A 16650-nucleotide genomic window follows, 5' to 3' on the forward strand; every position below is an offset into this window, starting at 1 on the left:
GCACCCCGTTGGCTGAGATCCAGCTCATTCTCAGCCATGTAGAATTACCAAATCCTACCTTCACCTCATGCTTCCAGTCCAAGATCGTGCGTCCGATAAAAAGGCACCTATTCACCACAAAAAACAATGCAGTAGTACCTATAGTATTTTACAGCAGCTAGGTACACAATTGTTCCCTCTTCTCCCCCAACAAAAAATAATCCGACGCTAACAATTCAGTGAGCAAACTCCGGTCACACCCTTCACCCGCTGCACCACGACCACACCACACGACCGGCCCAAAGAAAAGCCCAAACCCATGACCATAGGCGGCGGAAGCCGCGGCTAGCGGCGTCACAATCCGTATCCACATCCAGCAGCTCTATCCGCCTCAACCGTAGTAGCACCCACCCGTACCGTATCTATCCCCCAACGCCGCGCATTCAAATCCGCTGTACGTTTTCCCATCCTCCCGCTCCCGCGACGCGTGTGGACCAGGATGCGTGGCTCGCGAACCGTTGGCCACGATGGAGCGGCGCGTTATCGCGAGCCTATCCGGTGGATCGAGCGAGTGGGCGAGTGCCGGATGAGGCGCCCGCCCAGTACGTGGCCCGGATCCACCGGCCGTGCCGAGCCGCACGCCGCGGCCGGCATCCCTTGCGCGCGCGCGCGTCCTGTACATGTTTTGTCCGCACCCCGGCGCGCCCTCCGCTATTTCTTGGCGCGTATAAGGAGGGCACAGGGCACTGCCCACTCGCACAATGTCGACCGCCGCGGCCAACTGGTGCTACGCAACCGTCGCGCCCCGCGCTAAGAGCGTCGTCGTCGCCAGCCTCGGCACCCCGGCCCCGTCCTCTTCCGGCAGCTTCCGGCCCAGGCTCATCAGGAACGCCCCCGTCCAGGCCGCGCCCGTCGCGCCCGCATTGGTACGTCTGCACTGCAACCGCGCGCATGCATGCATACACACGTCGCCATGCATATGCATCCTAGCTACGCTAGCTCTGTATATCCGGCAAGCTCTTCTTGAGCTTTAGCCAGGTTTGGCATGTCATTTGCTGTTTTGGGCATGACATGACCGTCACGGGTTCGTCTACCTAGCTATAGCTCTACTACACGACGGCACATGCAAACAGCTGGCTAGATTCTTCTCCCAGATTATGGGAGAAATGGTGATGACCAGAATCTTATCAAAATGGCGCGCAAAGGCTGAACCTGCAGCAAAACGTTAATGCACCTGCTAATTCCGGGCTGAAACTGCATTCATGCTCTAAAAAGGACAATTCATCTCATCCGTAAGATCGAGCTTCCATCGAGATACTGCACAGTTGACCAAACTGCACATGCACATGGTGCCTGAGTGATGCCATGATCTAGCTAGCTCTCATATTTATGTAAGCAATCATTGAATAGTATATTCATGGATTGAACAAGCACACGGTTGTTTATTCTTTCTGCATCAACCATCAACATGCATGCCACCGAACTCATTAGAAAATGCGGGAGAAAGGGTTTCCAAAGGGCAGGTGGTCACACTGGTAATGTTAATTGAAGATAAGAACGTGCCCCTGGATAGAAAAGAGCTCCATCAAAGTCTCAAGTGGAAAGGAGAAAATTCCAAGTGCATAATTGCATAAAGAAATCTAATCTGTGGCGGCTTTTCCTTAAAGCGATAAGGTGGAGTCTATCAGCGATTATTGCTACGACTGAAAGGCTGGAATTACGCTAGGTCTGTGTTTTCTTTTTCTCTCTTCAAGAGAGACAGACGTCCGTCGTTTGGCTTTTGAGTAGTTTGACTTTGATACGTGCATAAAAGTTTACAGCAACAACGAATGAGTCATCCAGATCGTCAGCTTTCTTTCTTTTTTCCATTTCAAAGCTCTGAAAAAACACTATAGATACAGTGTTTTACCACACATGATATATATCGCTAAATTAAGACAGGGTCCAGTTAATATCATCGTATTCGTACATGCATTAAGATACTGTAAGAAATTCGCTGTAATTTATCGAACCCAACTTAGTTTCCTGATCAACTTTTCTAGAACAAAATCTCAGATCGATTTCATCTAAGGATTCTAGATTGAAACGTGTTTTCATCGAGTCGTTTAAGTCAATTGGTAGATATCTGATTCTATGTGGCAAGCAACAAATTGTTACCGCTAAGACAGTACGAGGAGCCCAGATTTTTGTTGCTGTCTTTTTTGTTGTTGCTGTCAACGTTATACGTCACGCTCCTGGTGTGGTGAAGAGCTTTGATGCTGATTGCAACCCGCAACTATGTGTGGTACTAACCAGACAGCATATATAGGAATCGTCAGATATATATCATCAATATATGCTTGAAATCTCGATTTCTCGCAAGAGAACGGGACTGCTAAAATGAGACGCCAGGTACGTATTATATACGACCATCATAAATTATACTCCGTACTTTGCCAAAAAAAAATAGACACTCACCGATGGTTATAGCAAGCAGCATGTGCTTTGGGCAGAGAATACCGGATCAGGACCGCAGATTAGGGAGCAACTGCCCCTCTTCAATTGATGATCCGTTTCCAATAATATAGGAAGCGGTGGGCCCATTGATCGGTCGGTAAGGGGTAAAGGCGGTAATGCGCACAGATAGGGAAGATTCTTTGAAGGGCCCCTGCGTGTAGTCCTGGTGGGTGTGGCTCTTCCGCATGCAAACGACTCCGCGTGAGAGAAAACTTCCATCGTCGTATCAGCAATCTAGCATCTGGATTTAACGCACCTGACATGCGTTCAGCAGAGACAGCTCTTTCTCTAGTTTATTTCCAAGTGTCCTTCGATCTGGTAGCCGGCAATCGCCAAGCAGTACTACTTGGGCAGGAGACATTTTAAATGTCCAACCTGGCTGTCAGAAGAAATGACCAGGAGCATCATCTTCTGATACGCTTTGACTTCCTAAAATAGCGATAATTGCATGACGCGGTATTCCATGGTTTCATGCATGGTTAATTAGCTTCCCTTTTTTACCAAAAGATTAATTAGCTTCCTTTGTTCAACCTTTTGCCTTATTTGATTTATATTTTCACTAACTTCATACTAAAACAGACCAACCCATAGCTAGATATGCTAGCTACCCTATGCAAAAGGATAAGATAAGCTCCAGTCACCCTCAACTCACAGGCTTAATCTGACCAACATACTGTACAAATAAAAAGAAAGAGGGGGCTAGCTCTTGCCATTCTGATCGGTCATTTGGCCACAAAACCAGCCCCATCCTCCATTGCTAATTCTCCTTGTCTTTTTTTCCGCTCACCTCATTCCACGTGCCATGTTTGCTAGTAATCCGGGAGACCAACCCAAAGGTCAAAAAGTTAGAGGGGGCGATACGAGCGGGGAGGAGAAGATGAGCGGTTGCCTGTGCCTCCCCTGCTGCTATAAGAAGTCCCCCCCGGGCAACGGGGAGAGCCCAGCAGCGATAGATTCTTCCTCCTCGTCACTCCTCCAGAAGCCCACCTACCCTCCACCACCTCCTCCACCCTCCAGCAGCAAGGTCCGTCTCCGTCCATCTCCTGTTCATATCCCCGTACCATCCACAAACTGCTACATCCATCTCTTCTTTTTCCCCTCTTTATTGCCCCCCCTCTTTGGATTTGATTCAGTTCGTAGCTGCCTTCCAACTTTTTTTTTTGATGTAAAGCGTATTATCCTCTCGAATCTACTTTTGATTGCCTTTTGTGCATGCTCTTCGTTGGCAGAGTTCTCTCTTCTCGAAATTCATTCTCGTCTTGCATATTAAGGGTGTTTTCTCTCGCTGTGTGTGGCGGCGACTAATTTAATTTGGCGATCCTTTTCCCTTGCAGATGGACGCCGCCGTGGAGCGCCTCAAGACCGGGTTCGAGAAGTTCAAGACCGAGGTCTACGAGTAAGTCCCCCACTATAATCCTGCCGCCAAGAGAACTCGATCCTGTGTTTCATTCGCCATGTTTCCTTTTCGATTTGGGAATTGGGAATTTCTTAGGTTCCTCGACTGATCCTCTGTCCGTTTCCTCTTGGCAGCAAGAAGCCGGATGTCTTCGAGCCGCTCAAGGCCGGCCAGGCCCCCAAGGTATGCAACTGTACTAATGTTGTCTCTACTAGCGACTCTGTTTTTCTTTCTCCTTCTGCGATTAGTAGCTTGTAGACTTCGTCGCGAAGCTTAGCCAAAACCGTGTTGTACTGTATAGATTCAGGAGTGGTCTGCGAAACGACCCTTGGCCCACAGAATTCTATCTGTGTTATTACTGGCACTTCTCCAGGTAGCGAACTGTCCGTGTTTTAGTACTAGCGCAGCGGAAAACCTGCCATTCGGCCGGCGTACAATCCGAGGTATACCCACGGGGTGTCCGTAGCAGTTTCTGATCACGGTCAAAGTAGACAAAAGGAAACCGCTGCCAGGCTGCCTGCCTGGCCGTCAAACGTGACAGCTTGTCGCCATTGCCCGTCACTTGATGTACTAGGTTATGTCCTAAACTAACATAGGCGCAGCGTAATCTTGAGCAGAAACAAGTACACCTGTGGATTTCCTTTGCGATGGTTAACCCCCACCTGTCATGCACCGCTAGGAAACAAACAGGGCCATGCGTCATTGTGCATTGGCCATTTCCATGATGTGATTTGGCTTATTGAGAGGTCACCCTCCGTATCACTTTGTGGTCTTGTGGACGATGAGCATTAGAATATGGTTCTTTCTCCCTTTTCTGTTACAGCAGGACCGGCTAGGATAACTTGACGTTAAGAATCTTGCAAGTACAAGCGTTTTTCGTTTTTCTTTTGGGATTCTCGATTGGCGTGCAGTGCCCTGGTACTCGCCCGGTTGTTGAGGTTGCCCTAAAAAATTGGACCAACAAACTTAGCCGTGTTGAATTTCAAAAAGTCCCAGCCGGCCGTCTCTCCTGGCACTATCACATTTGGACACTTTTGTTATAAAACAAAACATTTGGACACGAGCATCTTTTGATGATGACCATTTCGGAAGTCTCATCATCTTGGCACCGGCCGCGTCAGGCCCCACACACAAGAACCGTGAACCGCAAGTCTTGCTCAACTCGTTTATTGTACTGGCGGAGAAGAAATAGTCCTCCACCTCAATGGGTACAGCTGTAACTTAGCATTCCATGGCCATGGCCCTGCGCACAGAATTAATCTCACGCAGGCCCTACGGTGGAGCTCTCAATCTGAGGACCACTAGTGACAAATGTGTCTACAACCTTTAATCAAAGCTGGGCGCATATAGTATGTTTGGGCATTTGGCCAAAGCCTTTCTCATGGCACTACTACCATTAGCCTTTTGGAGATTGGTGATACTGTAGGACCATGTTGGTGACTATAGGATTATATGCTGCTTAATCTCAGGCCCATTGGCTTATGCAAGTACGTAAAGCTTGCCGTGCGAGAGACCGGTTAAAGCTGAAGGCTACGTCTACGTTACAACAGAGGCATCTGTCATCTCCTTTGGCTTATCGTTTCTCTTTAACGAATCATGGCATATCCGCAAGTGATGATCCATGTCTATCATCATCAGTATCGCCCAAACACAAGTCCTATATTGTCCGTCTTGTCAACCTCCCTGTTGGTGTCGTGATTTGAAACAGCAACTTGCAGATTGTGGGGCCTGTCGTCATAACTACAATAAGGTCTGTTATTTGGTGTCCTGTCACAAAGTCATAATCTAGTGTTTTATTTCGGCAATTTGGTTTTGGATCATTGCTCTTAGCGGGGAGTGAGTGGAATATCTATATTCCGATGCCAAGGAACCTTCCCGAGCACCACTTGCCTCCTGGCTTTGTGTTCTCCACCCAGTTCATTGTTGTTAATTTTGTTCTGCCCGAGCCCTTGTCTTTTTCCTCTGGATAAAAAGCTGTCCGGGACAGAGAAGGTACAGGTCAAAAGTGGCAGCCTTTTAACGCAAAGCGGTGTCAGGAATCGCCGTGTACTCCACCTATCACACTATCAGCACATCTGCTTATTTTTTTACTACACCCGGATACCACGGGCCGAAAGTTTCGGCCAGCCTGAACAGCGTATCTGCTTATCAATAACAAGTGTGAAAAGTTCTTTATTAGGGAGAGCAGTGGAGTTTTAGAAACTTTTTTTTCTGATTGGTTGGCTGGCTGTGTGCAGTACATGGTGTTCGCCTGCGCCGACTCACGTGTGTGCCCGTCGGTGACCCTGGGCCTGGAGCCCGGTGAGGCCTTCACCGTCCGCAACATCGCCAACATGGTCCCGTCCTACTGCAAGGTATGCCACCCGCATATATATAGCTTTACCGTTTTGGCCGGTCGCCTAGGTGCATTATTGACGTATTTTGTTTCGGCTTTTGTCGACTGCAGAACAAGTACGCCGGTGTTGGGTCGGCCATCGAGTACGCCGTGTGTGCCCTCAAGGTCAACCCTCTCTCCAGTGCTGTCACTTCAGATATGCTAGTACATTAGTACTACTACTGTGATAATAATGCATTATTGCACCAGTGAACATATCATATTGGACCCAGATCTGGTGCCAAATGGAGTTAGAAAAATAATGTACGTCCTAACTGTTGTAGCATGCATTGACTTTGGCAGGTTGAGGTCATCGTGGTGATTGGCCACAGCCGCTGCGGTGGAATCAAGGCACTCCTCTCGCTCAAGGATGGTGCAGATGACAGCTTGTAAGTATAGTAAAACACCTCAAATCCCCACAGGGCGGTGAATTACAGTAGTACAAAGCTTCTGTTGCTCTGTTAATTCTGACTCGAGCTCTCCGGCCGTCTGTTTGATCGTTCAGCCACTTCGTCGAGGACTGGGTCAGGATCGGGTTCCCGGCCAAGAAGAAGGTGCAGACCGAGTGCGCCTCCATGCCTTTCGATGACCAATGCGCCGTCTTGGAAAAGGTTCGTACGACCACATGATACTTTGTGATGACTTGGCCACTGCTGGAATACTCGAACTATATATTCTGCTGACTTGCTGTGCTGACGAAGAAAATATTCTGGGATTTCTACAGGAGGCCGTGAACGTGTCCCTCGAGAACCTCAAGACCTACCCGTTCGTCAAGGAAGGCGTCGCCAACGGAACCCTCAAGCTCGTGGGCGGCCACTACGACTTCGTCTCCGGCAAGTTCGACACATGGGAGCTCTAAGTCCTCTCATCCGGTTAACTCCTATACATACAACGTATACTTATACATACAGATATGGAGATGACCCTACAGATCGATCCATTGATGTGGATGCGATGCCATGGAGTATATGTACTCGCTATTTTCCAGTACTGCATGCCGGATGGCTCGATGTGAATTTGTAATAAGCAATAGAAGTTTCTACCATTTTCTGACGTGGGGTTGTACTTGTGATGCGTAATTTGGTCATCTTGTGACCAAAAGACATCAACTATATAATTATAATACCATTTTCATCAAGACTCTGTATTTGTGTTACATTGAGGGGTTTTATAGGTACTCCATAAAGACAGATGATAGTACCATTCAAATCTAACCCTCCATTTAATAGAATATATTAGACATTATATTCTTCCCTGCCGCAACCGTCTCACGATTGGAACGGAATATATTCAACATTTATTCTTCAAATATAAGTGCCGGGTAACTATCCTCTTGACTGCCATTTGACACTTGATTAAACTCATGGTACTACGTATGATTTGTATATTGGAACTTGTACTTGGAGCGAAATGGAGATTAGTTTGGTTGGATGATGATCCATTGAAAATGTCACTATGATTTTAAAAAAGTTAGACCCTTTTTCTAGAAGTATCCCCTCGAAGTCTTAGCTTTGTCCGAAATCAAACTTTTACAGAGCTTATAGAAATATCTACTAATTTTTACAACTTTAAATTAGTTATATTAAATTGATCATGATATATATTTTCATAGTATAATTATTTGATAATATAGATGTTGATGAATTTTATAAACTTGGTCAAATTTTAAGAAATTTGATTTAAGATAAAGTTAGAATTTCTTACATTTAGGAACGGAGTACCTTTATGGCTCGATGTGAATTTGTAATAAGAAATACAAGTTCTGCCGCGGAGTTGTACTTGTGATGCCTAATTTGGTGTCTTGTGACCAAAAGACATCAGCTATATAATTATAATACCATTTTCATCAAGACTTTGTATTTGTATTACATTGAGGGGTTTTAAAGGTACTCCATAATGACAAATGAGAGTACCATTCAAATCTAACCCTCCATTTAATAGAGTATATTAGACATTATATTCTTCCCGGCCGCAACCGTCTCACGATTGGAACGGAATAGATTCAACATTTATTCTTCAAATATAAGTGCTGGGTAACTATCCTCTTGACTGCCATTTGACACCTGATTAAACTCATGGTTTGCATGTTGGAACTTGTACTTGGAGCGAAACGGAGATTAGTTTGGTTGGATGATGATCCATTGAAAATGTCACTTTGATTTAAAAAATTAGACCCTTTCTTCTAGAAGTATCCCCTTGAAGTCTTAGCTTTGTCTTAAATCAAACTTTTACTGAGTTTATAGAAACATGTACTAATTTTTACAACTTTAAATTAGTTATATTAAATTCATCATGATATATATTTTCACAGCATAATTATTTGATAATATAGATTTTGATGAATTTTATAATCTTGGTCAAATTTTAAGAAATTTGATTATACAGTTAGAATTTCAAACATTTTTAGGAACGGAGGTATACATGATTAATTAGTGAACCTACGAGACTTTTGTTCTTTCTTGCTATCATTTTATATCTTGCAATGAGGCTTATTTGACCAACACATGCACCCAAATTGCAAAACATTTAGTCCCTCTGTCCAACAAAAGATGTTTCAAATTTGTTAAAATTTGGATGTATTTAAAGATCACTCAGTGTATAGATGCATTCAAATTTAGTCAAAGTTGAGACATTCTTTGTTGGATGGAGGAAGTATTTCTTTTTGAGTAACCGGCGGAGTCGCTGTCCTCCAATTAGAAGAAATAGAGTAAGTTACATATATTTGCAAATGGCCAAAAATTTGGGGCAGGACTGGGCCCCACACAATGGTTGGAAACTAGATAGTTGTGCACGCGAATGTCCCCTAAAGCCTGGCCAACCACCTTGCGTAGGTTTGCTTTGCGCCATTGCAGCATCGAAACTTAATTTGACAGTTCCTCTCCTTCCAATACATTGGGGCCTTCAGTTCGATGGGGTTTCTAGATTTTCCCTCCTAAGAAAAAAAAAAGGCTAAGTTGGGGAGAGCTACTTGGCGGACCTCCGTTGGGAAGTATTTTGGCGATCAATTCCGACCAGCCCAATTTGGTTGTTGGGACCCAAAAAAATCTCCTACGTTTTCTTTTCATTCTCTCTACTTTTTTTTTCTGAACTTCTAATTTTGTAAACTATTTTTTTTTGAACTTCCGATTTTCTAAACTTTTTTTCTGAACTTCCAATTTTCAGAAATTTGGAAGAGCTTTTTAGTTTTCCGTGAACTTTCAATTTTTTTGACAACACTGGCTTTCTCGATCTAGTGGAAATGTGGAATCACCTCGTGAGACCCGGCCCGCTGGATGTGCATTACTAGCTAGATGAGGGACGATGCGAATCAGGCGAGAGGTGCAGGCGGATTGGATGAAGCAATGGAAAATCGAACTGTCAACATCTAAGGGATCAGCGTAGAGAGTAGAGACCGAGGTCTGCCATGGGCCATGGCATGGAGCTTCGCTGGGACTGGGAGAGGGGCAGAGGGATGGATCAGTTTTCTCACCACTACAAAAAATATGCTGATTTATGACCCCCCATTTTCGTCGCAAAATCGTCATGGTTTTCAGTTTATGACGCTCTTGTGACGAAAGTCAGATCGTCAAAAAGTGATCGTCGCTAACGACGCTTTATGACATTTTTACTGAAATGGTCCTAAAGAATTATGACCAAATGGGATCGTCATACAATTTATGACCAAATTTTTGGTCACTAGCCATCCTACCCGGACACGTAGGATCCGACGTGGCGGTCTGACATGGCAAACTCTATGATGAAATTATATGGTCATAACACAAAATAAGCCCAGTCCATGCATGTCTTCTGTCTGGGCCAAGCCCAATAGTTTAGCCCTTTAATTTTTTTTCTTTAATGGGCCAAGTCCAACAATTCAGGCATGTACGTTTTTGTTATTAATTTCTTTTAGGCCAATTCTTTTCTAATTTCCGGTCGGGTTCTTACGCCGTCCAGACGTTTTGCGGACCAAATATTATTTTTTTCATTCTCGACCTTTTATTCGATTCCAGTTTTTTAGCCATCAACTCGTAAGGTCCAGTACTATGTTCAGCTAAAAATTGCTAAGAGCCAACTCTCCAGTGACAAAATAATACGACCAGATTTTCAGATGAACGCACAAATTCATTCCTCTTACATCACACCAGAACATATTTCTAGCAGCAACAGAGCGCAAGGCAAGTCTTCAATCTAAATCTTCGACGACAGCATCCAGAACTTGTGTTCGACTATATCAACTAAGGCTTCTATATCATCCTACAACATAGGATAAGATAATTAGTAAACATTTTGATTTCAATCAGCCAAAAAATGCAACATCTTGAAATACCATCAATGGTACACCACAACAGTAGATTAACCACAATATCAAAGTCTATAGAAGCATGGAAAGAAAATAAACATGCATGCTAATTAAGTTAGATCAATACTTCAATAGCATCCAGATGCAACTATTTGATTGGCTTTGACATGCAGCAGCTAATAACGTCGTCAATTACTTACTAATAATCAGCTATTTGATGCAAACCTAGAACAGAGATATTTGGTTGTCTTAATTATAGACAAAACTACTAGGCCAGCCTACTTTTGCACACCCCTAAGTACATAATTTGTGATAAACAAAACTAGCAACAGCATAGTTGCTCCTTAGAAAGCCATTCCGCATTCCATGCTTATACAAAGGAACTATTCCACAACATGGTAAAAAGAATTACAGCATGCAATATTTAGATATAGTTGAACAACAATTATATATCAACTGCAGAACCTACACAATAATAACCAGCCAATAAAATGCCATTAAATTAGAATTATAATTTTGTACTGCGCAAAGATGAATGCTACAAACTAATGATAATATCAAATAGAAGCATTAAGTTGAGTTCAATAGTGAATGAAAATTAACTATCCATCAACAATGAAACTGCGGCTAAGATGTTCAAAATCAACCATGAAGTGTTCGCAATGGCGAAGATCAAGATAATATGGTGTTTACTCTTTGTCAGTTCAGAACAGCTAAAACAATTCTGCAGGATATTTCTCGACTGACTATCTATATAGCTTTGGAGATTTGCATACATAGTGACTTGGATCAGATTCCCTGCTAAGGTTTAGGTTTGCAAATATTCAGATAACTAGCGGTACATGCATAAACAATCATGCTATACAATATAGTCCGCGTCTAGTTAGGTGCATGTGTTGAAAAACGAACATAAGGGAACAACATTATCACGAATCATTTTTATCAGCTTCTGTATGAAGGAAAATAGTACGTGTGCCCAAAGGAAAGAAAAGGGATAGAAGGAAACGCAGGAGGGGCAAAGGAGAGCGAACCGCCTTGCAGAAGTTGACGATGTCGACCTCCAGAAGCGGGCGCTGGCGGGCGAGGATGGAGGCAGTGGCGTCGACCCAGTTTGCTACACCGTCTTAGATGTGGGTGTACCGCTCGGCGGAGACGCCGCCGTCTCCAACGAGTACGAGCGCCCTGCCGGAGAAGCCGACGTCTCGCACTTGTGCGCGCCGCTCGTCGCAGAAGCCGCCACCTCTCATGTGTGCGCTCCGCTCGACGGAGACGCCTCCGACTTGGACGAGTGGGCGACGCTCGCCGGAGATGCGCAGGACGGCAGATCCAGCGGCGTCGAGGCCTGGCGGATGAGAGAGAGGGCTCGGATCTGAGGAGGGGAAAAGGGTGGAATGAATAGCGCGGTGGAAGATGGAGGGTAATCGAGCGAGCGGATCTGGGTGAAGGGGGAGGCCTGGCGGCGGGTGAGGGAGAGAAGATGGGAGGAAGGGAGCAGGAGTTAGGTTTAGGTTACAACTCGGTACTCTTCAAATAGAGACAGGATTTGGGCCGAGGAGATGTATGGCCGACCCAAAACAATAAAAGAGAATATCAGTTGGCCCACCCGGCGACCTGGCCCATGTCCCACGGGAGCCAACCCAGGCGAGCACTCCTGTCCTGCTGTACGGTGAAAAGATCGATCGATGGCTTTATAGCGATAAAAAGAACTTGCGAACGTAAATATCACAAACACTTGATCTTTCTGGCGGCAATCCTCTTGCACTGCTCTGGAACAAGTCCTCTGTTCGACTACCCAACGGAGCGACTTGTTTTTCCTTCGGTAGAATATATATGTTCTACTTGTAGTTGGTGGTTGCTAGGTCCCACTGGTCAGGCGGGTGTCGAGACGGAGAGTTGAGGTAGGCCCCACTAGTCAGTCATGTTGGGGTCTGTGTTTGGGTCCCACTAGTTAGGCGGGTGGTGGAGTTGACGTGGGCCCCACTAGTCAGTTAGGATGGGGCCCATGTGTCTCGGTCCCACTAGTGATCAGGTGGACGCGGGCCCCGCTCGTCACGCGGTGTGGAGGGTCCATGTGTCTGGGTCCCACTGATCAGGCGGGTGCGGGTCCCACTTGTCAGGCCGCGGGGAGGAGGTCCCACTTGCCAAACGGTGGGGGAGGTTCATGTGTGTGGCTGTGTCATCAGGTCGGTGGGAGCCGACTGTTCAAATGGGGCCCACATGTCAGAATTGATATTGACACCTAGGCACGACACGCTGGCAAAATTGCTGAGATGGACCTCTCTCAATGACACCTAGACAGATGCGTAGGCAAAATTGATGAGGTGGCCATTCAATTATATCAATGTCATTTTTTGACCATCTAAAATGGTCATAATGAATTAAAAATAACATTGTAAACTGCACTAGTTATTTATGACCATTTTGTGCAATGTAATTATGACCTTTTAGATTGAAATGGTCATAAATATTTAGGATCTAGAGTCTCTTAAACACTCTATGACCATCTGGTCCAAAATGGTCATAAATTTTTGACCATTCGAATCATCGTCACTAAAAAAAGTTCATAAATCAACACATTTCTTGTAGTGCACGAATAAAAAAACGAAGTGGCCCAAAAGGAGAAACTGACGGTGGGATGAAACCAGGAGTACTGGTGTGAACTGAGCCTATCTCAGGTGGTCTGGTTCCTTGTGGTGGAACCAGCCCATCCAGGTTCAAGTTCTAGACTTGACATGGGTGTCACATTTCCTGGATTATTCCAAGATTTAACCGGCTCTATTCTTTCAGTGGTAGGTGACGTACCCGTCAACGGCGAGGCGCCAGCGGTAACTTCGTCAATCTCTCAGGCTCTACCGGCCCAGTCTTTCGGAAATGCTCATAGGGGTAGGGTGTGCGTGTGTGCATTCATAGGGATGAGTGTACGCCCGTGTTGTGAGCGTCTGCGTTTGTACTGCGTTTCTGAAAAAAAAAAAAAACAGAAGTACCGATGGGAGCAAACCTACGGAGCAGGCAAGCCCCATCCGTTTCTGAAAACCTTCAATAATCCATATGTTGATCCTGGAATTGCGCTACCCGTTCAAATCCGAAGAAGGAAATTTTAGTAACTTCCCTTCGTAATGCCCTCCGAATTTATGTGCGACCCCTTCGTATTGTTGCAACAAATTCGGATAGGCATCCGCTTCTGGTACAACAAATTCGGAGATAGAATCCACGTCACCGAGGCCGAGGGTTTTAGTTTCAACTCTGCCCAATGTATAGGCTCTGGTACCAAACGAAAATCGTTCCCGGCGGCTGGTCCAGGCAGCGAACCTAGGGCGCCGTTCCGCGGAGAAGATCGAAGATGGGTGGCTGCTGCTGCTGCTGCTTCCCCGCCTCCGCTAAACCCAGGAGAGAGAACCCAATGCACCCGGCCACGGAGTCACTCATCCAGCGGAATCCGGATCACACGGTTCCACATCATCATCCGCCCCAGGAGGTCAAAAACACTGGCAAGGTCGGACTCTCTTTTCTTATCGTTCTTGGTTCTTGGAATCTGCATGCCTGGTGCACTATGAGGTTCTCGTGGTTGCCCGTGATCTTACAATCGTCGCTTGCAGGGCACGAAGGCTGCCGTACGGTTGAAGACCGGGTTCGAGCGTTTTAAGACGACTATCTACGAGTATGTTCTGACGCCCAAAGAATATGTGTTTCTGACTCTTGGCAGAACTACTTGTACTTAGCTGAATTTGCTGTTGTATGTATGGTCGTGGTTGGTACTTGGCAGCAAGAATCTGAAGCTGTTTGAGCCGCTCAAGACCAGCCAGACCCCCAAGGTACGTGCCACCTCTCTGCTCTGTTGTTCAAACTTCAAAGTGGACAGTGTGTACTCTCGTGGGATACTGTCTTTACTTAGCATTCTGGTAGTTCTGTAACTTGTGAAGCTTGTGAGCAAATTTGGAACGTATGGTATGTGTAAATATTCTGGTAGGGTATGCTTCACCTTCATGATTCACTTTCGGGCTACCTACGCTATGAATTCGGGTCAAATTCAGGAAACCTGAGGGGGGCAGCTTTGTCGCCCATACATGGGCAATTGAGCGATTGCTGTACACGAGATAACAAGAGAAGTCTGATACCTGCTGATGCGCTGCTGACATATGTTAAAGGCCTGGTTGCCTACAGCACTTTGCTTAATTTCGTTCTTGCTTGCAGTACATGGTGTTCGCATGCTCTGACTCGCGCGTGTGCCCAACATTAACCCTCGGCCTGCAGCCAGGAGAGGCGTTCACTGTCCGAAATATTGCGGGCATGGTTCCTGCCTACCAAGAGGTTCTTGCTTATATAAATCATTTCACCTTTTATTTTCATGGACAAGTTAGTCACCTTGGATTGTGCAGCGCGTTTGAGATGTAAACAACTAAGCTGTACATTTGCATGTTGATTGCAGAAAAGGCACTGCAGCATTGGGTCAGCCATTGAGTTTGCCGTGGTTGTCCTCAAGGTCACTTCTTCCTTGTGTTTTTTTAATGTCTTTTCAAACAGAATTTTGTTTAAGAATACAACTGGATGTACTATTTATGCGCTCTCTCATTAGGCAATAAAAATTGTACGCTCCCTCATAGCAATATTGGCATGGTACCATCCTTAAGTATCATGACGATAGTTTATAAAATTCATCATCTGCCAAATGGTTTTAATATGTAATAACAGTAATATCTCATATCATAGTTTGTCGTGTTCGAGAAAAAAGATCATAGTTTGTCATTTCGAATTGGTATGGTTTACAGACCTCCGTCAGATATGTTGCAGTCACCTATGAATGCGGAAACAGATTTACTGGATAATTTTGGCAATAATACTTTAAAATGACCTAACCTTGCACTGCTACTAATGATCAAAGTTGAATTCGTATACTTTCCATGAAACCACAAGTTCATAAGTATCGATTTGGCAGGTTGAGTGCATTGTTGTGATGGGTCATAGCCGCTGTGCTGGAATCAAGGAACTCCTCTCTCTGAAAGCAGACAGACCTCACGCCTAGTAAGTAAATGTCTCCCGTGCTTGTTAGTATGTACTGAAATCAAACATATCTGTTGGACTCGATCCTAACGTATCCAGTGCTACCATGGCTGGGGACGCCGCCGTGCTCCCAAGCCTCGGCATCTTACAAAAACGTTGAGAAAAAATCATGAAACTTTTTGTGGATTGACACAAGATGTATCTGTAAACATGTAAGATTTCAACTCCAAATTCAGTTCAGAGAAGCAAGAAAGGGAAATTAAATTCTGCGATGAATAGTATTTTTGTTAGCTGTGTCTTTCCTTTACCATTGCAAAATTTACTCGTCAATTTATTGATTTTTTGTGACCTTTCTGTCACGCTGCTGTGGCTTGTGGCCATGGTAGCACTAGATATTTTTGTCTCCTGTAAAACGAGCCCCGGATGGCTTCAGCAATAAGTTGTCGTGTCATTCGTTTTTATTGATCTTCATTATTTGTCTGGTTACTTAGTCACTTCATTGAGGATTGGGTCAAGGTCGGCATGAACGCCAAGAGGAAGGTCCTGAGAGAAAACCGGTTGTTGCCTTTCGACGACCAATGCACCGTGCTGGAAAAGGTGTGGTTGCTTAAACATTTTGCTGAATTTCCTGTTTAAGCAGATTGGCTTGCATCTTGTAAATATCCACTGTACAATTCATTTGTAGTTGGCTTCACAACCAGATAAACGCTCATTTTAGCATTTGTGAATTGTGTGCAGGAGGCCGTCAATGAGTCCCTTGCAAATCTCAAATCCTACCCGTTCGTCAAGGATAGATTGCGCAAGGGCACACTGAGTCTGCTTGGTGCCCGCTACGACTTCGTGAACGTCAGCTTGGAGACGTGGAATCCCTGAAGTCAAATGGTGCAGAAATGGTTAGCTAAGGGCTAATTGCACATACCTGTGCGTCCAGTGGAATTCTTGTTTACCGCCCGAGGTTCTGACGCCTTACGCCTACCTCCCAAATTGCGATGTATGCGCTTTTTGGTGTAAATCATGTTGCCTTCCCCTGGCTTGGTGTTTCTGTGTGACTGTGTCGATGAATTGCACAAAATAATACACCAGAGCTATAATTATGCTAAATATCGAGGACAGAAGCAGGGCAATGGT

General features: G+C 45.2%; 2 protein-coding genes and 1 long non-coding RNA gene across 4 annotated transcripts; 2 read left to right on the forward strand and 1 right to left on the reverse strand.

Moving 5' to 3' along the window:
• Positions 1-707: 707 nt before the first annotated feature.
• On the forward strand, positions 708-7388 carry LOC100834303 (carbonic anhydrase, chloroplastic). 2 transcript variants are annotated; one of them, XM_010233769.1, is made up of 9 exons: positions 731-905; positions 3289-3499; positions 3810-3871; positions 4006-4054; positions 6109-6225; positions 6318-6371; positions 6549-6634; positions 6751-6856; positions 6970-7388. In XM_010233769.1, exons 2-9 carry the CDS (start codon positions 3353-3355, stop codon positions 7102-7104), a joined length of 756 nt encoding a protein of 251 aa, XP_010232071.1. In that variant the 5' UTR covers positions 731-905; positions 3289-3352; the 3' UTR covers positions 7105-7388. The 2 variants fall into 2 exon arrangements, with proteins under 2 accessions (XP_010232070.1, XP_010232071.1); XM_010233768.3 differs by lacking the exon at positions 3289-3499 and having other exon boundaries at positions 708-905.
• Positions 7389-7486: 98 nt separating this feature from the next.
• LOC104582824 (carbonic anhydrase, chloroplastic) lies at positions 7487-16550 on the forward strand. The gene is made up of 9 exons (XM_010233770.3): positions 7487-7566; positions 13783-14017; positions 14121-14182; positions 14288-14336; positions 14716-14832; positions 14951-15004; positions 15458-15543; positions 16014-16119; positions 16261-16550. The coding sequence occupies exons 2-9, from the start codon at positions 13865-13867 to the stop codon at positions 16393-16395; spliced, it is 762 nt and encodes a 253-aa protein (XP_010232072.1). The 5' UTR covers positions 7487-7566; positions 13783-13864; the 3' UTR covers positions 16396-16550.
• On the reverse strand, positions 10269-12043 carry LOC104582823. Its single transcript, XR_730852.3, has 2 exons — positions 11556-12043; positions 10269-10478 (listed from the first exon to the last, which is right to left on the reverse strand). It is a non-coding gene; the product is annotated as an uncharacterized LOC104582823 (long non-coding RNA).
• Positions 16551-16650: the final 100 nt, after the last annotated feature.

Source organism: Brachypodium distachyon, chromosome 2 (genome assembly GCF_000005505.3).
Source record: "Brachypodium distachyon strain Bd21 chromosome 2, Brachypodium_distachyon_v3.0, whole genome shotgun sequence".
In the NCBI taxonomy this organism is placed as follows: Eukaryota; Viridiplantae; Streptophyta; class Magnoliopsida; order Poales; family Poaceae; genus Brachypodium; species Brachypodium distachyon.